We start from the raw sequence: 24013 nt of genomic DNA on the forward strand, positions 1-24013 counted from the left end.
TTCCTTAAGATTTGTCAAAGGGTGCACTGAGGGGATATATGTATAGCAGGATGTGGTAACAGCAGTTAGTGTATCTGGGTTTAAAAAAGGTTTGGACAAATTCCTGGAGGAAACGTCTATTGTCTGCTACTGAGACAGACATGGGAAGTAACTGCTTGTTCTGGGACCTGGGATTTGTAGTATGGAGTGTTGCCACGATTTGGGTTTCTGCCAGGTACTTGTGACCTGGTTTGGCCACTGTTTGGAAAACAGGATACTAGGCTAGATTTCATTGGTCTGACCCAGTATGGCTACTTTCAAGTTCTTATGTAAAATTTCTGCAAGGTACAGATAGGGGCACCTTCAGTGGATACAGTGAGAGGTGCAGTAAAGTGGGCTTCTATAGGGTGCTGTGAGGAAACAAAATTTGTTGAGAGATGGAGCTTTTGTAGTCAAATGGGCAGAGTTTTCTTAGGATACAGTGAAGTGGGCATTTTACCTGCAATGGTGTGAGAGATCAGACTTTCTGTAACATGAAGTAAACGAGGGTGCTGTAAGACAGCATAATTTCCCTATGATGCAGTGTGAGGGAAGGGGACAGAAATTCTGCAGGCAGTATACAGTGAAGTTGGACGATTTTTCATAGCATGCTGTAAGGGGGAAGAGCTTCATGAGGATGTTGTGAGGAGATAGCATAAACCTAGGATGCAGAGAAGTGGGCACAGTAGCCTTAGATTGCTCTGAGGGGGGCAGAGATCCCTTATGGTGCTGAAAGTGGGTGGAGGTTTTCTATAATGGCATGCTGGAAAGGGGAGATCTTAAGTAGGATATAGTGAAGTGGACAAAGCTTTTTTTTAAAAATGGTGTAGCAAGGGAATTGAGTTTTTGTGGGGCGCCGTGAAGGACAGAAGTTTCTATACAAGCTAGTAAAACTCTTTGGGCAGCAATAGGTTATCTAAAGGGATATTTTTCAAAACAAGTCTATGGCAGAGAAAGAGATTACAGAAACAGATAGACTTAATAATATTCAGAAAATCTTGTGAGTAATGAACATGATCAAGGTTTGTCAGAACTTAGCATGGCAGAGGCTTTAAGGAAATGCTGTATCAGGCAGTCAAGTCCCATGTCTGTGCTTCTTGAGATTGCATCTTCCATCACACCCTGTTATACTCTCCATGTAAGTTGCTTTAAATCACTTTGGGTTGTCACTTGATGTACTATAAGCCTGAAAGCCATGGCTTGCTTGCTTCACCCCCTCCAAGGTAGCAGGACAGACCCACAGTATTGTGAATGGTAGTGTTGGCTCAGTCTTGCCATGAAAACTGGGAGTTCTCTGCAGCTAATTTAGTGTGATGCTTTGCTGAAAGAGGACATACCTGCATCCCAGACCACTGCCATCTTGAGGTAACCATAATTTAACATAAAATTGATCCATTTGCTCCAGCAGCATGGAAACAACTATGAATTCTTCTCATTCACCTAGCCAAGATTCTTCTTATTGTTATATTTTTATATTATCAGAAATAATTCCTAAGTGTCTGTAACAGTGTCATTTGGATATCAAAGTCTGGATCTGCATCGTGAGAGAATATGTCAATGGCTTATTCTTTCTTCTTGAGCTCCTGGTTGCCGTAGCTGGAACCCTTTTCTATTTCTGTTACTCCTATCAATCTACGAACACAGAAGGATGCTGCAAAACCAAAAGAAAACATAGTCAGACATACTGCATTACTACTTTGCATTCTTGGCCTATTTTGTATTTCTGTCCCTGTATAGGATTCTGTTTAGGTTCTCATTAATTCTTCAAGAATTCTACAGAAGAGAATCCAAAGCAGGAGTACCGATGGAACAAGCTTGACCGGGAACTGTCAGGATGGTGTGGTGCAGTGTTCTTGTAGCTACATTAGCTGGAGACAAACTAGACCCTTTGCAGACTGTATTTATTAATGAAGGCGGAAACAACTAAAATGGAGATCAACTTCACACATATTTGGGAGATACTGAAAAGGAAGTGATTAGGTGATAATCTAAGACCGAGTAAGGTCTAAGTGGGGCAATGAGGTTAAGAGGTCTTTACCTGCTCATAAGCCCTTTATCAGATGGCACAAGAGGATGAGGATACCTGGGCAAAAAAACAGGACCTACAAAATGTGCAACGATCGCAGAGGCAGAGACAATTATATTGTTCTGCTGTGGAGGTCATATCTCTAGAAGAACAAAGTGGAAGCAGTCCAGAGAAGGGGTACCAGAGGGGCCCCCCAAACCTTATGAGGAAAGGGCCATGTATGCCAATTCAAATTACCAAAAGGGTAACATGTGTGTTCCCTTGGAGTTTGCTGAGTGGGAAGTTCCCCTAGGAGTTTGAGTTTGTTGTCATGGTACATCACCATTGTTTTGTTTGGCTATTGGAAGCTGGGAAACCTGCTAACCTTCCTGCCTTTGCTGCTGCTGCACATGACATAAAAAGGCAAAAAAAAAAAAAAAGGGAAAGGGGACTTGATATACCGCCTTTCTGAGGTTTTTGCAACTACATTCAAAGCGGTTTACATATATTCAGGTACTTATTTTGTACCAGGGGCAATGGAGGGTTAGGTGACTTGCCCAGAGTCACAAGGAGCTGCAGTGGGAATCGAACTCAGTTCCCCAGGATCAAAGTCCACTGCACTAACCACTAGGCTACTCCTCCACTCCCCAAAACTCCTCTGGGGACAGAATACAACTTTGGGAAAAAAAATGGTGTTGGAAAAATGAGCTCCATAGGTCATATCCAACCCACAGGCTATAGCCAGGGGTCCCTGCCCTATGAGATAAGGCTTAAGGATCTAAATAAATATCCCTAGAGAACAGACATAAGAGAGTTGATACAGACTTTCAAATACTTGAAAGATATTAACAATACACAATGCATTGGAGGTGGGCTTTTTCAGTGGAAGGGATGTTATAGAATAAGTTGTCATAACACAAGGCTCTGGGAGAGTAGACTCAGGAGCAATATCAAAAATTTATTTTTTACAGAGAGGGTGTTAAGATGCATGGAATGCTATTCCTGAATAGGTGGAGAAGTCAAACTGTAATGGACTTTAAGAGAGCATGGAACAACAAAGGACCTTGAGTTGAAAGAAATGAAGACAGCAGAAACATGATCTAGTACAGTCTTGTCTCATGTTTTTCTAGTCAGGGGCCACATTTCATATTTTGTAACATTCGGAGGGCCAAAACATGAACCATCATATTTTGCCACATGTTTGACAAATACTGGTAAAATACGACAGTACATCATCTCCCCACCAGCTTTCACTCTCACTCATATAACTCCCCAGCCTTCACCCAGTCTCTGCTGCTCATGTAAACCCTCCCCCACCTTTACCCAGTCTCTCTCATGTAAACCCCCCCCCCCAGCCTTCACCAAGTCTCGCTCATGTGTCTCCCACCCTTCACCCAGTTTCTCTTCCGTCACCTATTTTCAGCTGCAAAAGAAACAGTGGGATTCCTGCTTCCCCACCATTACTTGGCTTTCTGCAAGCCTGAGCCACATCATGCTGGAAGTTCGTGTTAGTCTTGCGGTTTCAAGTCTTCCAAGACAGACTTGAAACTGTGATATCAACCTGAACTTCTGGCACTGAGCAGTACATGCTTATAGAGAGCCAAGTTATGGTGGGGAAGCAGGAATCCCACTCTAAGTGTTGCCAAGCTTCCAAGGGCCAGAAAACAACATTTGGGAGCCAATGATCAAATTCCCCGTGCTATTCCAAACAGTACTGAAAAATTAGCACCAGAACAGTGTGGGGAATTAAATCCCTGATGATCAAAACTAATAGCGTGCAAATTTATGCACACTATTAGTTTTGATCATGGGGGGAATTACAGGATTGTGCCTAGGCATGTACCCAAGGCACAATCCTAGCGCAGTTGTTTGACAAGTCCGGGCTGTCAAAAAAAAAAAAAAAAGCCCGGACCCTCCGCCCCTCCACATACAAGGGGGCTGAAGGTCTGACAAGTTCCACTGGTGTCCCAGTGGCCTTCCTCCCCCAATCTCTTCAGACACAGGTGGAGCTGGAGGTTCGTTGGACCTCCAAGCCCCCTGACCCCATAAAATGTCCAAGGTGGTCCAGTGGGCAAATCTACCCCCACTTGCCCTCCCACTCTGGTGGCCTAGTGTCCCCAACCCCCCCCCCCTGTACCTTTGGCAAAGGGAAGAGGGAGTGGCACTCCCTCCTCTTGAGGTGTGCCTTCAAAATGGCAGCACCCTGCCAATCATGGGATGCACTGGGTGGGGTGGGGAAAAACTCCTTTAAATGGTATTGAAGCTCCGCCTAGTGCATTCCAGGATGCATCAGGCAGGGCACTACCATTTTGAAGGAACACCTCAGGAGGAGGGAGTTCCACTCCCTCTTCCCTTCTCTAAAGGTACGGGGAGGGAGGTTTGGAGGCACTAGGCCAGCTTGGTGGGTGGGGGTAGAGCCCAGGGTATATTTTTGGTGTCGGGGGGGGGGGGGGGGGGGGGGGGGGGGAGTTAGAGGTCCACCACCGGTAAGATCTCTTTTCTTCAAAGTGAACTCTATTTACCACTACCCTTTGTCGCCTTCTACTCAACTAATTTTTAACCCAGTCAATCAGTCACTTTAGGGCCCACACCGAGGGCACTGAGATTATTTATAAGTAGGCTATATGGAATCATTTCAATGGCTTTGCTAAAATCTAAGTATACAACATCTAGTGCCCTCCATCAATCCAACTGTCTGGTCACTCAGTTAAATAAATTAATCAGATTTGCCTGATAAGTCCTACCTCTAGTAAAACTGTGCTGCCTCATGTCCTGCAATGCACTGGATTTCAGAAACCTCATTATCCTCTGTTTTAGAAGCATTTTCATTAATTTACTCACCACAAAGGTCAGACTAACTGCCTGTAGTTCCAAACCTCCTGCTTTTGTGGCGAGGGACCACATATGATCTTCTCCAATCCCCCGGGTCCACTCCCAACTCTAAAGAATCATCAAAAAGGTCAGCGACCAGAGCTACCAAAACTTCCTTAAATTCCTTTAGTACTCCTGGATGTATCCCATGCAATCCCACTGCTTTCTCTAACTTTAGTTTATTTAGCTCTTCATAAACAGAGCCTTCTGAATACTGTTCAAGATCTACCATACTTCCATTCTTATTTGTGTTTGTCTTCTGCGGTCCTACACCTAGCCCTTTATCTGTGAACACAATAAAGAAATAATTATTAAGCAACTCTGCTTTACCCTTATTAGAAAATACAAGGCGAGAGGGGAAAAAAATAACCCCATACAGTTTTTTGTAGTTCTCAGCAACCGCTTTGAATTTCAATGAGAAATATTACGTATTTTTAATCATCATATTTTCATATTACTATTAAATAAAATTTAATTATCTTAAGCTATGCTGATGTTATTGACATTTTAGTGTTACCAGCTAGCGATTTTTGCGTGTTAAAATATTTCAGTTAAAACACAGTAAAATAACATCATTAAAACAATACAATTAACAATGTCATAATTCTGCAGTCATGCCAACAAATTTTCTTCACAAATGCTGAGCTTCCAGTTCCTGAAATAATACACAGATACTATTGCCTTTGCTCCAAAACCTTGTTCACACAGTGTCTGGATTCTTATTTTGTCTGCTGCCAATAACTTGCCCACGATTGCCATTCCGATCCAAAATGATTTTAAACAAATTATCTGTAAATTATCAAATACAAATTATTCAAATTATTGTTTACAAAAGTCTATGTCACTGTGCCAGACTTTTGTAAACAATAATTTAGGGCCATGTTTACTAAGCCATGCTGTAGGCGCGCTAGCGTTTTTAGCACGTGCTAATGCTAGCGACACCAATATGGGTGTCTCTAGCATTAGTGTGGGCAAAAAAACAATAGTGTGCCGTAGTAAACAGGGCCCTTAATTTGTAAACAGTACCCCATTATTTTTTTTTTTTAAATAATGGTAGTTTTACAGTGCAAACATTTTTGAAAGTGTGAAAATTGTTGGGTGGTCATGCTAAAAAGTCTGTAACTTTGCCATGTTTGAAGATAATCTCAATTGACTTGAAATATAACAACAACAAATAAAGCTGTAAAATTTCACATTGAAACGCCAAACAGTTGCTCAGAAAACAGCAAAAGAACTCTAGGGGGGGGGAGCTCCTTTTTTTTTTTTGTTTGCCTCACCCTGTACATATTCCTCCCCTTCACTCTTTGAGCTTCACAATGCCTTTTGTACTTCTTCCTACCACTAACATATAAAAATAAAATGGCTTGTCTTTCCATCTTACTGCTCTGGCTATTTTTCTTCCATTTGAATCTTTACTTTGCTGCTTTCCTTAGCTTTTTACAGATATTGTTGCCTGTGTTCTGCTTTTTGCGATCTCTCGTACTTTATGAAGTTTAACCTCTTGATAAAGTTAGTTATTTTGAAGTCTAAAACCTTCACTTTTGAAAAAAACTCTTTACACTTATCTCTTAATATTGAGCCACACCACCCGGTAATTAATGAATATCAGATGATCACCTACTATAAAGCGAAGTTTCTTACCTGAAGCAGGTATTCTCCGAGGACAGCAGACTGCATATTCTCACATGTGGGAGATGTCACGTCGGCCCCGGAGGATTTTCTAGCAAAATCGCCAAAAGTCTCTTCTATTGCATTCCGTCGCGCGAGACAATCACACCGCGCATGCGCGTGCACGATTTCCTGCCCGCCGCGCGGACACGCTCCTCAGTTGAATCCAAAAGATGAAAGAAATACAACTCCAGAGGGGAGGTAGGAGGGTTTGTGAGAATATGCAGCCTGCTGTCCTCGGAGAATACCTGCTTCAGGTAAGAAACTTCGCTTTCTCCGAGGACAAGCAGGCTGATATTCTCACATGTGGGGTATCCCTAGCCCCCAGGCTCACTCAACACAACAAACAGTGGTCAATTGGGCCTCGCAACGGCGAGGACATAACAAAAATTGACCTGAAACAAGAAACATCTAACTGAGAGTGCAGCCTGGAACAGAATAAAAATGGGCCTAGGAGGGTTGGAGTTGGATTCTAAACCCCAAACAGATTCTGCAGCACCGACTGCCCAAACCGACTGTCGCGTCGGCTATCCTGCTGAAGGCAGTAGTGAGATGTGAATGTGTGGACTGATGACCACGTCGCAGCCTTGCAGATCTCTTCAATAGTTGCTGACCTCAGATGAGCCACTGACGCAGCCATGGCTCTAAATTATGAGCCGTGACATGGCCCTCTAAAGTCAGGAAATGCAATCTGCTAGCCAATTAGATATGGTGCATTTCCCGACAGCAACTTCCCTCTTGTTGGGATTAAAAGAAATAAACAACTGGGCGGACTGTCTGTGGGGGCTTGTCCGCTCCACGTAAAACGCCAATGCTCTTTTGCAGTCCAAAGTGTGCAGCTTGCTTTCGCCAGGACTTGTATGAGGGCAAGGAAAAAATGTTGGCAAGACAATTGACTGGTTCAGATGGAACTCCGACACCACCTTTGGCAGGAACTTAGAGTGCGTGCGGAAGACTACTCTGTTATGATGAAATTTAAGGTAAGGAGCATGAACTACTAGAGCCTGAAGCTCACTGACCCTACGAGCTGAAATAACAGCCACCAAGAAAATGACCTTCCAGGTCAAGTACTTCAGATGGCAGGAATTCAGTGGCTCGAAAGGGGGTTTCATCAGCTGGGTGAGAACGACATTGAGATCCCATGACACAGGAGGCGGTTTGACAGGGGGCTTTGACAAAAGCAAACCTCTCATGAAGCGAACAACTAAAGGCTGTCCAGAGATAGGCTGACCTTCTACACGTTGATGGTAAGCACTAATCGCACTAAGGTGAACTCTTACGGAGTTGGTCTTGAGACCAGACTCTGATAAATGCAGAAGGTACTCAAGCAAGGTCTGTGTAGGACAAGAAAAGGGATCTAGGGCCCTGCTGTCACACCAGACGGCAAAACTCTTCCATTTAAAAGAGTAACATCTTTTAGTGGAATCTTTCCTGGAAGCAAGCAAGACTCGGGAGACACCCTCAGAAAGACCCAAGGAGGCAAATTCTAAGCTCTCAACATCCAGGCCATGAGAGCCAGAGACTGGAGGTTGGGATGTAGAAGCGCCCCCTTGTCCTGAGTAATGAGGGTTGGAAAACACTCCAATCCCCACGGTTCTTTGGAGGACAACTCCAGAAGAAGAGGAAACCAGATCTGACGCGGCCAGAAAGGCGCAATCAGAATCATGGTTCCGTGGTCTTGCTTGAGTTTCAGCAAAGTCTTCCCCACCAGAGGTATGGGAGGATATGCATACAGAAGGCCTGTTCCCCAATGAAGGAGAAAGGTATCCGAAGCTAGCCTGCGGTAGGCCTGTAGTCTGGAACAGAACTGAGGGACCTTGTGATTGAATTGAGTGGCAAAAAGATCCACTGAGGGGGTGCCCCATGCTCGGAAGATCTTTCTAGCGACAGCCATTCTCAGTGACCACTCATGAGGTTGCATTATCCTGCTCAACCTGTCGGCCAGACTGTTGTTTACGCCGGCTAGGTAAATGGCTTGGAGAAACATGCCATGTACGGCTTCCTGACACAGAGGGTGAGATCCGGTGCCCCCTTGCTTGTTTGTGTAGTAAATCACAACCTGATTGTTTGAATCAGAATAATTTGGTTGGATAACCGATCTCTGAAAGCCTTTAGAGCGTTCCAGATCGCTCGCAACTCCAGGAGATTGATCTGAAGACGCTTTTCCTGAAGGGACCAAGCTCCTTGAGTGTGAAGCCCATCTACATGCGCTCCCCACCCGAGGGATGTATCCGTCGTCAGCACTTTTTGTGGCTGAGGAATTTGGAATGGGCGCCCCAAAACCAGATTGGATCGAACTGTCCACCAGTGAAGTGAATTCCGAAAGTCGATGGACAGCTGGATCACATCCTCTAAATTCCCTGCAGCTTGAAACCACTGGGAAGCTAGGGTCCACTGAGCCGATCTCATGTGAAGACCTGCCATGGGAGTTACATGAACTGTGGAAGCCATGTGGCCCAGAAGTCTCAACATCTGCCGAGCTGTGATCTGCTGAGACGCTTGAACCTTGGAGACTAGAGACAGAAGGTTGTCCGCTCTTGGCTCGGGAAGATAGGCACAAGCTGTCTTCGTGCACAACAGAGCCCCAATGAATTCCAATTTTTGAACTGGGTTGAGATGGGACTTTGGGTAATTGATGACAAACCCTAGTAGCTCCAGCACTTGAATAGTCATCTGCATGGACTGTAAAGCCCCATCGTGGGAGGTGCTCTTCACCAGCCAATCATCCAGATAAGGGAACATATGCACTCCCAGTCTGCGTAGAGACACTGCAACAACTGCCAGGCACTGCCAGCATAGCCAGTCGTTTTCCTGAATCATGGGAAGAAGGGTGCCCAGGGAAAGCATCCTGAACTTTTCTCAAACCAGATATTTGTTCAGGCCCCTTAGGTCTAGGATGGGACACATCCCCCCTGTCTTCTTTTCCACAAGGAAGTACCTGGAATAGAATCCCAGCCCTTCTTGCCCTGGTGGAACGGGCTCGACCACATTGGCGCTGAGAAGGGTGGAGAGTTCCTCTGCAAGTACCTGCTTGTGTTGGGAGCTGAAAGAGCTCCCAGTGGGCAATTTGGAGGTTTGGTTTCCAGATTTAGGGTGTAGCCTAACCGGACTATTTGAAGAACCCACTGGTCGGAGGTTATCAGAGGCCACCTTTGGTGAAAACATTTTAACCTCCCCCTGACAGGCAGATCGCCTGGCATGGACACATTTATGGTGGTTATGCTCAACTGGAGCCAGTCAAAAACCCGTCCCTGGTTTTTGCTGGGGAGCTGCAGGGGCCTGTTTGGGCGCACGCTGTTGACGAGAACGAGCATGCTGTGGCAGAGCCTGAACCGGCTGTCAAGAAGTAGGAGTGTACTTACGGCCCCTAGAGGCGTAAGGTGCACTTCTGTTCCCTTTGAAAAACTTCCTGGATGAGGAAGCGGATGCAAAAGGTGCCCGGCGGGAGAGAGAGTCCATTGCGTTATCACGCTGATAGAGATGATCAATCAACTCTTCGACCTTCTCACCGAAAAGATGATCCCCCCCGGCAAGGGATATCCGCAATTTTCTGCTGAGTTCGTTCCTCCAGGTTAGAGGCACGCAGCCATGAGAGTCTGCGCATCACTATACCCATAGCAGAAAATCTGGATGTCACATCGCAAGTATCGTAAATGCCCCTGGACAGGAATTTGCGACACGCCTTCTGCTGCCTGACCACTTGGCGAAAAGGCTCGGCCTGCTCTGGTGGGAGTGCATCAACCAAGCTCTCAAGCTGCTGCACTGAGTTCCGCAAATGAATGCTCGTGAAGAGCTGGTACGACTGAATTTTGGAAGCGAGCATGCCAGCCTGATACGCCTTCCTCTTAAAAGAATCCAAGGTTCTATGTTCTCGCCCCAGGGGCGCTGAGGCAAAGTTCCTAGAACTCTTAGCTCTTCTGAGAGCGGAATCCACCACCGTAGAGTCATGAGGCAACTGAGGCCGGAGGAAACTGGGTTCCCTGTGGATCCGATACTGAGATTCAGCCTTTTTGGGAATAGTTGGACAAGAAAGAGGCTTCTCCCAGTTCCTCATTAGCACTTCCCTGAATGTATCATGAAAAGCAGCTGTGGTAGAAGACTTAGGTGGAGATGGATAATCCAGGACCTCGAGCATCTTGGCCCTGGGCTCATCCACAGTCTCCACAGGGAAGGGAATGGCCTCAGACATTTCCCGCACAAAAGATGAAAAAGACAAGCTCTCCGGAGGGGAGAGCTGTCTCTGAGGTGAGGGGGTTGAATCAGATGGAAGACCTAGAGAATCCTCGGCAGAGAAAACTCCATGACCCCCATCTTCATCAGATGAGCCATCATCAGATGGGGCTAACAACTCAGAAAGAGCAGCCCGGATCTGAACCCGTCTCAACATGGAGGTGCGGTGACCTCGATGACGGTGTCGAGAAGTTGACTCCCCAGGAGACTCCGGTGAAGCTTCCTCCATCAAAGGCAATGGAGAGTCGACCCGGGAGGCTGCCGACCCCGATACCGGAAGCGGTACCGGAGAAGGAGACCTCACCACCGGCGAAAGGCATGATGCCGCAGGAGCATCCAGCACCGTCGGTACCAGTACCTCCAGTGCCGGGCGCAAATGTTGCAGCACCGCTTCAATGAAATCAGGAAAAATAGCCTTGATGTGCTCATCTACAGAAGCTGTCGGGGAAGGCTGCAGTGCCGGTGTGGGCTTCAGAGGCAGAATCTGCAGAGGTTGGGGAGCCGGTACCGGGCTGCCAGACGACCTGCGCGTCGATACCTCCATAACAGAGGGAGAGTGATTCTCTCGGCATCGACGCTTCTCGGGTATTGAATGCTTCGATGACCCGGAGCTCGCGGTACCGTGTTGAGAAGGAGAACGATGACGGTGCTTCTTGGCCTTCACCCGACGCCCATCATCGAGACTCCTCGGTACCGGTGAGGAAGACATGGAATCCACACGCTTCCTCGGGGCTGGGTCTGATAGAGGTCAGTCCCGGGGGACCTGCAAAGCAGGAGGTGCCGAGGCAGGTGGAGACCCGCTCGATGCATCACTGCTCCCAGCGTGCATCGGTCTCTTGGCAGCCTGTACCCGGTCTCCCAATGCCAACGCTGCCCTCGATGTCAACGGTACCGATGTCAACGCTGAGGTACCGGACCCAAAAAGCTTTTCTCTTTGGGCCTCTCTAGAAAGCTGAGTGCGCTTTTTCATTTTTAGGCACAACTTACAGCTTTCCTGCAGATGGTCGGGCCCAAGGCACTGAAGGCACCAGGAGTGCGGATCAGTGCCAGAGATGGTCCGGTTGCGGCGGGCGCAAGGCTTGAAGCCACTGGGTGTCTTCGATGACATCGCAGGAAAAATGGCCTCCGCAAAATCAAAGGACGCGATGGTGTCAGAAAAAAGGACACAAAACAGGGAAAAACCCGACCGAGCGACCTAAGAACGGTCGCAAACGAAAAAGAAAGGAAACTTAAAAACAAAGAAAAATTAAGGAAATAAAGGAAATTTGTTTTTAAAACAAGCGAATTCAATTCGAAGAAACTTTCACTCCGTGGGACCCGAAGAAACACGAAGCGCGTGAAGCGAAACTCCGTGTCTCCTCAGACGTGGAAAGAAAACTGAGGAGCGTGTCCGCGCGGCGGGAAAACGTGCGCGCGCATGCGTGGTGTTATCATCTCGCGCGATGGAAGACTCTAGAAGAGACTTTTGGTGATTTTGCTTGAAAATCCTCCGGGCCCGACGTGACATCACCAACATGTGAGAATATCAGCCTGCTTGTCCTCGGAGAACATCAGAAACGCTCTCCCCATCCATAATATATGGCATGACACTGGATTATATGAAGCCCTTAATAACTATTCCCTATGCAATATAACCTTTGATTCTAGGGACTACTTTAGACTTCATCTTCCAGATTGCAAGAGAGTATGTTATAAGTCAGTTCACTCTGCAGACTTTAGATACCAGGGTGCTAAGTGGTGAGAATTCACTGCCAATGGCAATCAAGGGTCAGCCTGATTACTTGCTATTTCGTAAGACTGAAAATTCTCCTCTTTGAGAGGTTTCTATTTATTGATAAAGTATCTTACATTGCAACTGGCCATCAATGGTCTATACTTGATATTTGGTTTATGGCTTTGTAAACCTTGTCTGTTGTTTATTTACTGTTAGCCACTTTGAACTCAAGTATGTTTGGGATAATGTGGGGGGGTCTAAATGTCAAAATAAATAAATAAATAAGCAAGCACTAGGGGATGGGAAGATTTCCCTATGAGGAAAGGGGCTCTTCAGCTTGGAGAAAAGACAGCCGAGGGGAGATACGATAGAGGTTTATAAAATAATAAGTGGAGTGGAACAGGTAGACGTGAATCGCTTGTTTACTCTTTCCAAAAATACTAGGACTTTGGGGCACACGATGAAGCTACAAAGTAGTAAATTTAAAACAAATAAAGTACAGCTCTTAAAACTATTCTTTTTACTACAAAGTAAAAAGTATTCTTAATGAGTTGGACCACAGAATCTAGTATGTTTACAAGAAAACTTCCAGGGGGTCACACAAGGTCCTTTCCTAGAAAATAAAAACACCCTGAACATTGCAGTGGGCAGAATTGAAAAATAAAAAAAAGCTGGTTTAGTACAGATCAGTCCTACACAGATACTTGATACTAACAGAATACCTGGCCTTTTTCACACACGATCACAGGCAGACCCTCGTGAAGTATGCAATCAGTAACCACAAACTAAAAACACAAAATACGTAGACAAAAATTAAACTGAACCCCCAAGAGGCCATACTCCCCAACCATCCAGTTTTGCCTAATTTCTCTATCTCTCCCCTCCCATCCACTGTGGCCCTGCAGCACACTCTTGCTTGCTCCCTTCCTCCCATGCAACTCCACTGGGTCCGCGCTAATAAACTACCATGGGAGACACGCGGGACCTGGCTCTCTGCAGTGCCGCTAGTGCTTCCTGCGCCAGTCCCAGAAGTTTATATCAGAGGAAGCAGGCCTGGTGCAGGAAGCACTAGCTGCACTGCAGAGTGCCGGATCCTGTATGTCTCCCATGGTAGTTTATTAGCACAAACCCAGTAGAGGTGCAACAGGAGGGAGGGAGCAAGATAGTGCTGCAGGGCCATGGTGGATGGGAGGGTGAGAGGGAGTGGGCCCTGCACACAGTGAAGATACGGTTCAGACTGGGGAGGCAGCTAAGTCTGACAACAACAAAGGTGATGTCAGATCCTGCCTTGCATCTGATTGGGCCTGAACTTCCAGTCTCAGCTCAGATGTTTTGGGGACCGGAAGTTCGGGTCCAATTAGCTGCAAGCCATGTCTGACACCACTTGGAAAGCCTGTAGAGGGAAGAAGTAGAGGGATGGAAAATACTTTTTTTTTTTTAAACTACTTTCCAAATTTGTACTTTGTTACTAAGTATAGAAGAACAGCTTAAATGTAACTCGTTACAAGTAAAAGTACTGCCAATTGTCATTGAGTACTGTAACTGTTCCTACCCATCTCTGAATATCACTTACAAAAATGTTGAGAGAAAACAAACAAACAAAAACAATCAAGGACCAATCCCTGCAGCACACTACTGATATTACTTCTTTACTCAAGGGTGAACTCCTACTCAACCAGTTTCCTACCCACAACAAGCCTTTCAACTTGGATGACAGATACTAGAGTTTTAGACTCTTCATATTGGAGCGGAGGAGTAGCCTAGTGGTTAGTGCAGTGGACTTTGATCCTGGGGAACTGAGTTCAATTCCCACTGCAGCTCCTTGTGACTCTGGGCAAGTCACTTAACCCTCCATTGCCCCTGGTATAAATAAGTACCTGAATATACTATGTAAACCGCTTTGAACGTAGTTGCAAAAACCACAGAAAGGCGGTATATCAAGTCCCATTTCCCTTTCCTCCTTTAACATATTTTAATAGTACAGTGGTTCCCAAACCTGGTCCTGGAGGCACTCCAGTCAGTCAGGTTTTCAGGATATCCACAATTAATTTTCATGTGAGAGATATGCATCACTGCCTCAACTGCATGCAAATCTCTCTCATGAATACTCATTATAGATATCCTGAAAACCTAACTGGTCCGGGTGCCTCCAAGACCAGGTTTGGGAACCACTGTAAAAGTCCATTCCTTTTGTGTACTGCCAATTACAGTCTATTGGCTAGTTATTGTTGTGTAATTCTTCACCCCTCCTATTGTCTCACATTATATCTACATTCGTAAATTTTTATTTTTGTTTATCTTTTTTCTATTGTATGCCGGTTTTCAATACCACTTATTGTAAACCGCTTTGATATAGTTGTTGAAAGGTGGTATATCAAATACAAATAAATAAATAAAAATAAGCGGCCTATGTGGAACCATGTCAAAAGCCTCCCTGAAGTCTACATACACCACATCTAGTGCTCCCTCAATCCAACTTTCTGGTCATCCAGTCAAAAAAGACTTACCTTTAGTAAAGCTATGCTGCCTTGTACCCCGTAATTCACTGGATTCAGAAATTCCTCTATTTGAGCAGCCTTTTCATTAATTTAATGATCACAAAGTTCAGACCAATTGGCCTGCAGTATACACAATTTTCCAAATTATTCCATTTCTTCCTCTATTTGTACAAGTGTTTTATGTTTTACTTACCTGAGGGCTCTGTCTATCCATCCCTGACATTCCTAATTTAAAGTCCTCCTCAGTAGGTTTGCCAGTTTATTGCTAAGTGTGCATATATTTTAGGCTTGTTAAACGTTCAACTTACAGTGCAATATAGGCTACATTATCTTTAGCACTGTCCATATTGTTCCAAGTGGCAGTGTGGCTGGTGGACAGACGAAGTCCCACAGACACAGTCGGGGTACAGTATAAATCAAAAGGAAACTTTATTGCTGGACAGACAAATTAGAAGTCTGTTTCTGTCACAGACTCAGGGCTTAACATAGCAACAATCACAATAACAATAGTTTCTCTGCTGGTTGAGGAGGATTCTGAGGGGAAGATAGCTCTTCATATGGGGTTTACAGTCTGTCTATTTAAGACTGGTTCTACCATATTTGGTCCTACTAAATATGTTGGGGGACTTGTGAGTTGGGTGGGGTGGGTTTCATGGGAATAATATTGTACAAAAGTTCAGATATGTGCATTGTATAGTTTATCTGCACTCTGAAGAAAGGTTCACTACCACACAAAGTGGTTATGTTCCAACATGGCTTGAGGTTGTAGAACAGGCTGGCAATAAAACTCAAAGCAGCTAGAGATGTAGCAAGATGGAATTCAAGATGAGAAATGGGAAGGTGATGACAGCAATGGAGAAGCAGTGGCCAGAAGAGAGAGAAGTGGGACCTGATATGGCCAGAGGAGAAGATGATGGGACAGTAACTGAATGTAGAGACCATCCTGAGCTCAAAGAATCTATACACACTCTTACACACTAACTTTCTACTTGTTTCATATACAGAAATGGTTTTGTGGAGGTATAAATGTGAGGAAGCTGAATCCCCTTCGATATGATTTCTATATATTCTATGAAAACAGTACATAGCTACTGAAAGCGGAGAAACAGACCTCTTTGAGGATGACCCCTCTCTGATAATCTACATTCAGGAGAAGACATTCATGTTACAAGCAATTACTGAAGCAATAACTCTGGTGCGGTCTACTCACACCTCAAAGAATCTACCTGTAATAGATTTTACCTGCAGTACAAGTAGAGACAGCAGAAAAGGGCTTTCCCAGGTTTGGATGACCTGTTAAGCCCTGTAGCAGTATCTTGTTTCATGCATTTGCCTGTCAGATGGTAATTCTTACCAGCTCCAACAAAGCCCAAGAAAGTGAAGATAAGGAAGGGGGATCCGCTGACAAAGACTCCAAAGATGAATGAAAAGAGGGGAGACAGGAGAACTGTGGTCCAAAAGAGAAAGTTCAGCAGTGTCCAAGGCCGGCGGCGAGGCTTAAGCTCCTCCCCAGGGAATTTGCCTTCCTGAATATACATTTCCTGCAAAGCATCCTGGAACAAAAAATAAAACAGTAAGGTCATATAAATTATTGTGTTTTCATTAGCACAACAAAAAAACATAAGAAGTTGCTATGTTAATACAGATCAATGGTACATCAAGCCCAGCATACTAGCTTCTAAAGTAACTGGTTTGGATCACCTGAAAGAACCTGCAGATCCTAATAGTGACGTCTGTCTGGTATTTCTCACTCCCAGGAGAAGAGTATGAAGTCATCCAAGTCTGTCTCTCTGATAACTATTTATAGACTTGCTCTACCGAAATTTGCCAAGGAAGGAAGGAAGGGATGGGATGGGATTTTGGATTTAGCTCACACCTTTTTTCAGTTGTAGACCAAGGTGAGCTACATTCAGATACAGTAGGTATTTGTTTTTGTCCCCAGAGGGTTTACAATCTAAATTTGCACCTGAGGCAATGGAGCATTAAATAACTTGCCTAAGATTCATCTTTATACAGTATAGAAAAATGAAGGCAGATAAAGATCATGGGTCCAATATTCAGCTGGCGGGAATCAGAATTTTGCTGAACGCCGCTGGCGTTAAACCAGGAAATTTAATGCCAGGGGTCATGTCCGGGCACTTAACCACATAGAGATAGGACTGACTTATGTGGTCCTATTTATGCAGTGACCTTGGCCGGTTAACTGCTGAAAATTGGCATTTAACCGAACAAGTAACGACTCTGCCCCCAGATAGCTGGTTTTCAGTTTGGTGTTAACTGGTTAGTGCCACTGAAAAAAAAAAACAGTCAATTGTTGCTGAAAATAAGTGATTAGCCTCTGGCTAATTAAATTACACTTTGGATATCGAACCGCTTATGGCCTATCCAGTCTGCTCATTTATGCTACTATCTCTTCTTCTCCTCTACAGGTCCTATGTACCTGTCCCAAGTTTTCTTGAATTCAGGTACAGTTTGTCACCATCACCTCTACCAGGAGGCTGTTCCATGAATTCACCCTTTTCCTGAAGAAGTATTTCATTAGGTTACATGAGACACACCCCACAAAAATCCCTATGGAGCTCCATGCAGTTTACAATAATATTTTAATACCGGGAATTCCCCGAGAACTACAAATTTAAGGTTTACTTCATTTCTTAATTAAATAATTGAAAAAGGTATGTTTTAAGGGCTTTCTATAGAAATCAAACAAAATAAAACATGGAAAAGAGACTGAGATAATATTCTAATATCTAAAGGCAAAGAATTTCACCACTTGGTGGACTGAAATGAAAACAGACCATTAAAAACAGATCTATAGATAACACCCTTAGGGCTAGGATATTATACTAACACTGCCAATCTATTTGACACGGCTCTATTTCTCTGAGACAGAGAACTCAGGGGTTAACCCATTTATAATGGAAAAAGTAAATCGAGCATACCCTAAATATAACTCGCGCCCTGGCGGGTAGCCAATGTAATTTCTGCAATAGCGGTGTGGCTGACTTATACTTAGAGGAGCAACAAATAAGTCTGGCTTCAGTATTATGGAATGTTTGAAGTTTCTTCAAGAGTCCCTCTGATATAACCCCTAGTACTGAATTACAATAATCTATCTGAGGTAAGAGTAATGATTGCACCAAAAGTCTGAAAGCATTACAGTTCAACTTTGATCTTATTCTACTTAATCTTTTCATAGTATAAAATCCTTTCTTTACCACTTGATAGATATAAGGTTCAAAACTATCCCCAAGATTTTTACATTACCTAGAACTATGAACTTTGTTTTATTCATTATTTAGTTTTCATCTTAATAGAGAAGTCCACTCATTTAAAATTCTAAAGCCATATTCAATTCTATGAGTTATTTCAGAAAATGAGCCAATAAATGGAATTACCACTGTGACATCGTCAGCATGCATATAAGTGCTAAAACCAACTTTGTTAAGAAGAATAGCTAACTGCGACATTAAGATGTTAAATTAGGTAGGAGAAAGAAGGGCTCCCTGCAGGACTCCACATTTTGGAATCCAAGAAGAAGAAAAGATATCCGTCATCTTTACTTGGTATGATCAATGCTTGAGAAATCCCCCCAGCCACTGGAGAATAGCTCTACCTATTCCGTAAAAATCCATTAAAGACAATAAAATATCATGATCCACCAAGTCAAAATTGGCAGACATATCAAATTGCATTATTAAAATTCTGTTACCTCTACTTATGGGAGCTAACAGCGAAATCACCATAATTTCAGTGCTAAAAGAAACTTCTAATCCCTGATTGAGACCCTAATAGAATAGGACTATTTTCTAAATATTCCGTCAGTTGCATTGCCACTAGAAACTCTACCAATTTAGTCAGTAGCAGTATGGATGCGATTGGAGGATAGTTCGTAATATCAGATGATGGAATTTTTGGATCTTTGTAAGTAAAATTCTACCCATCTCCTTATTAAACAGACCTCTAGTCAAAATATCCTCTAAGCATCTTTGCAAATAGTATAGATATACTAAAGACGGATGAAAATGCACAAAAAGAAGCTTCCTTAAATAAGGAATTAATTCTGTTGTCTGAGGTATATTAAACATAAACCATGTCCTATCAGAAAGTACACCTTCTAAGGTATTTGAATTGTAATCTTCATTATGTATAAACAATCCATACTGTTGATGTTAAGGAAGTTCTAATTTTCTCTATTTTTGTCTTGAAAAACATTGCAAGTTTGTCAGCTGACGGAGTTTTAAAATGCTGTTCCAAAAAATGAGAAGTTGACACTAATTTATTAAAAACTTGATATAATTTTTTGGAATCTAATTTTTCCTCTCCAATTATTGATGTATAATATGATTGTTTAACTTACTTAAGATGGCATTTATAAGAGTTAATGGCTTTCCGCCAGTTTTCTCTATCTTTATCTAAAAAGGTTCTCCACCACTTTCTCTCTAGATATCTACATTCTCTCTTTAAACTAAGTAATTCTGGTGAATACCATGTAGGTCTTACTATTCAACACGTAGATTTCTCTTGACGAGATTACTCTTTCTCCTTTAGCCTATGCCTCTTCATTCCAGAGCTTCCTTTCAAATGAAAGAGACTCACCTCCTGTGCATTCATGCCATGGAGTTATTTAAATGTCTATCTTATCTCCCCTCTCCTACTTTTCTTCCAAAGTATACATATTGAGATCTTTAAGTTTGTCCTCATACGCTAAGACCACTGATCATTTTGGTAGCCTTCTGCTGGACCAACTCCATCCTATTTACATCTTTCTGAAGGTGCAGTCTCTAGGACGGGCGGACTTCTACGGTCTGTGCCCTGATCAGTGCCGTAGCGAGGGAAGCTGACACCCGGGGCGGGTCTCCGCTGCGCACCCCCCCCCCCCCCCGGGTGCAGCACGGTGCACCCTCCCCCCTCTGGAGCGCACCCCCCCTCCAGAGCGCGTACTTACATTGCAAAGCGGCGAGGGACAGGCGGTAGGGCCGATCTGCCCCGACTGCACGTTGCTGGGAGCTGTGTCGGCTCCACTGGTTCCCTGCTCTCTCTGCCCCGGAACAGCAAGTAACCTGTTCCGGGGCAGAGCGAGCAGTGAACCAGCGGAGCCGACACCCCCCAGCGGCGTGCACCCGGGGCGGACCGCCCCACCGCCCCCCCCCCCCCTCCTACGCCACTGGCCCTGATCGAGACTGAATAGATTTGGATAGGCTGGAGTGGAGCTTTTCAGGGGCTTCAACGATAACTTCAGAAGTGTTAGAACAAGGAAAGTGCTGGGCAGACTTCTACAGTCTATACCTTGAAAATGGCAAGGACAAATCAAGATTAGGTGTGCATATGGAGTATTGCATCATACCTTATGTAAAGGCTTTGTCTTGTTGGGCAGATGGACTGTACAGGTCTTTATCTAACGTCATCTATTACACAATAAGGGACTCTTTTACAAAGCTATGCTAGCGATTCTCGGTGTGGTAAATGAAGCCCATTCAATTCCTATGGGCTTCCTCTCATTTTCCTCATGGGAATCACTAGCGCGGCTTTGTAAAAGAAGACCTAAATGAGGTCTCAATAGAGATTTGTACATTGTAGCTAGCTTAGACACAGAAAAATCATTTGACAAAATCATACAGGATTCTTTATTTTGGATAACAACATAATTTGGTATCATGGGAAGTTTTTTGGAATGGGTCCAAATGTTATACTATGCGCCCATTGCCCAGATTCTATGCAAAGGGAGTTTTATGGATCAAATACAATTAGTGAGAGGGACTAAACAAAGCTGTCTGCTTTCTCATTTACTATTTGTGCTTTCTCTGCAAGTTCTACAACTAAAAAATTAAGGGAAAAAAACCCCCATTCCACAAAATAATATATCAATCAAAAAGAGGAGAAGGTATAAAAAGGTGACAAACCAAAACTCACATATGTACACAGTATAAAGAATACTTAAATATTACTTTAATAAGCATTGCCAAAAAATATATAAAGGGGCAGGGAGGACATCATATAGATCCAAAATAGGTCAACAGATCTCTTACAGCACCCAGCTGTTCTAAGTTCCAGGTTGTTTGCTTTTAGTTTTGCAGAAGTGGTGTAAGACCAATTATATGCGATTCGTATGATCTTAAATTATAAGATCCAGAAGCAGGCAGGAGGATACTGCCAAAATGCTACGATAATAGCCATTTTGGTTGTGGCATTTGATGTGGATTTCCTTTGTTAGTGTCAAAGGGTGAAGATGAATAGCTGCTGCTTCCTTTTAAGCTAAGTGCTCTTTTTGGTTGCATTTTTATGTATAAGATTTTTTTTTTAATAAAAAACTGTTGTTTAATGGTATCAGATGAGAGGGATAAATGATTGATGACTGTGGGCATATGGTTGTGGCCTGAAATGGGATGGCTCATAAGAGGCCTTATAACCTACAACAAAGTCCTTAAGCATATGACTGATATCCTTCTCATTTAGGTATTATTTCATTAGATGATCTGTATTGCTTTGGAATACTTTTCCTATTTCCACTATTTTTTATCTATTCATGTTATATCAGACCATTAAAAGTTTAAAGCTAAAACAATTAAAAAACATTTTAAAACACTATTGTGCTGAGCAAATTAACATAACCACTGAATAACAATGAGGTATACTTTGGACGAAAGGTGGGAAAGGGGAGCTATGATAGAGACATTTAAATACATATGCAGCATAAATGCATAGGAAGCAAGTCTCTTTCAACTGAAAGGAAGCTCTGAAATGAGCAGGCATTTGTTGAAGGTGAAGAGGGATAGACTCAGAAGTAACCTGAGGAAATACTTGTTCATCGAAAGGGTGGTGAATTCATGGAATAGTCTCTTAAGTGAATGTGGTGGAGACGAAAGCAGTATCTGAATTCAAGACAGCTTGGGACAAGTACATAGGATCTCTAAGGGTGTGATTGAGAGAGTAGATGCCATGGATGTGAAGGCTGGATGGCCATAGAAATGATAAATAGTAGTAAATTAGGCCATTAGTTATTCGCCTAGACGCTAGAGCCCTCCGAGCGTACACCGGTAGCAAATGCAGGCACTAGTCCAGTGCTAATGGCCTCTAGTGCCCACATTTGCTTCTAAGCATCGGGGTCTTAATCAGCTATGTTTTACCCAGCCACATATGCCTGGATATTCAATTCTGGTGCCTGGATATGGCCCAGCATTGAACATCCAAGAATAAAGCTGCAAAAAAAACAAAAAACACACACACAAGAAGGCACAAGTGAATAGGCCACACTGAGGAGAGCCGAAGACAAACACAACTGCTCTGCAGAAAACAAAGGTCTGCTGGTCCCACATGAGTAAGTCAGGCGGGAAGTCACTCACACATGTGCAGTATGGAGCTACCAAAAGCTTCTGTTTTTCTAGAACACTGGGTAGCATCCTTGCTAAGTTCCATTGAGGGACATCACCCACATGTAGTAAGTCCTTGGAGAAATCATTCTTCTCGATTTATTCCTTTCATGTTAATTTACCCTCTTCTTCTAGCATTAACACAAATCAAATTGATTGGAAATTATTTACTTGTGGCCCCCAGAAATTTAACTAAATTACATACAAAAATAACTACATAAGATTTGATAAACTATTGAAATGTAGCTTTTCAATAAGTTTTATTTTGGATATTTTTAGCACCATATATTCTAATTTTTTTTTTTTTTAGAGTTCTGGCATTTGCACACAAATAACTAAAAATCACACAAGAACACAAGATTCGTCCCAGCTTTCCCAGAATGTACCAGACACTCAGCTTACCCATAGTAATGTTTAGTAAGGGAGAACTTTACCTTTTCCTGATAGAGTCGATGCAACCAGTCTGCTGCCTCCTTCTCTTCTAATGGGATATCTTCCAGTGGAAACCGTCTAATCAATATAAAAAGAAATTGTCAAAGTGAGAGCTAAGCTGCAGCAATCAGCACTAGGAAAGCTAGAGGGAACAGGAGTGGGTATCAGTAAGCAGAGTTGGGTACAGAAAGAAGAAAGAGGCATCACAGGGAGGAAGCTAAATTGAAAAAAAACAGAGAAAGTGCAACCGTAAGGTGGTGGAATACAATAAATACAAATGCCTAAAATAAATGATGGAACATGCATTCCATAGTTAACGGGGAAGGTGCTGAATGTTCAGGTCTCACAATTTTATCATTTTTTAAATCCTCTTTCCAATCAATGATGATAGAAACAAATAGTGATATTAAAACAGTATTTTAATCTGAATATTAAATCAAGTTTAGGTTATGGGATTGATGAAGAACAGTTGAATGTCCAGAAATGTATCTGGTTAGCACCTCACCCTATATGCATCTGTATGCATAGTGATTAAATAATTTATCTACAGCGTACTCTAACAATATATACATACTGTATAAGACTAATGAATGGGATAAAAGGATCCAGCTGTAAACAAATGCCAACTAGACAACAGCAGAAACCCCCAAGAAATACATTTAGTAGAAAGAAAATATCCCATTGGTCTATGGGGCAATTTCTAGAGGGTTTTGAACCTCGAGTTTCTGTAGAGTGTGCAACAAATATATAAATAGCATGGTTCTTCTCAGAGGAGAGGAGTGATGCTGGAAGAAGAGGGCCAGACAAGAACAGTTTTGTTTGAAATTATTGCTTTGCTTTGGCATCAGGGAGTGGAATAAACTGAGCATGTGTGACACCACGCATGCCCAGTTTCATTAAAACAAGTGTGCACGGCGCGACTGAGCAGGGCAGGCAATGGGAGACCAGCGCGGGACAAACACTTCAGCTGGCGGGGGTTGGGGAACCCCCCCCCCCCCAGACAAGGTCTGGGAAGGCTCAGTGGAAGGTCACTGGACCACAAGCTGAGGCCTGCACTATAAGAAAGGAGTTCTGAACTGCTAACACTGTTTTGTGCCACTTATTGTTTGAAGCCTTGGAACCCTGCCTGCGTGTGGATAGAAGCTACTAGGGAGAAGGGCAGACTCCAGTCAGAGGCTTGACCCTGGACATATAAGGGATATCTTTA

General features: G+C 43.5%; 1 protein-coding gene across 1 annotated transcript in view; it reads right to left on the reverse strand.

Moving 5' to 3' along the window:
• Positions 1 to 838: 838 nt before the first annotated feature.
• AGPAT3 (1-acylglycerol-3-phosphate O-acyltransferase 3) overlaps positions 839 to 24013 on the reverse strand; it is a 119668-nt gene continuing 96493 nt past the window's right edge. Inside the window, 3 exon segments of the mRNA XM_030203774.1 lie at positions 839 to 1669; positions 16359 to 16557; positions 22809 to 22884. Of these exon segments, the coding sequence (XP_030059634.1) occupies positions 1581 to 1669; positions 16359 to 16557; positions 22809 to 22884 (364 nt within the window). The 3' untranslated portion in view covers positions 839 to 1580.

Source organism: Microcaecilia unicolor, chromosome 5 (genome assembly GCF_901765095.1).
Source record: "Microcaecilia unicolor chromosome 5, aMicUni1.1, whole genome shotgun sequence".
Classification (NCBI taxonomy): domain Eukaryota; kingdom Metazoa; phylum Chordata; class Amphibia; order Gymnophiona; family Siphonopidae; genus Microcaecilia; species Microcaecilia unicolor.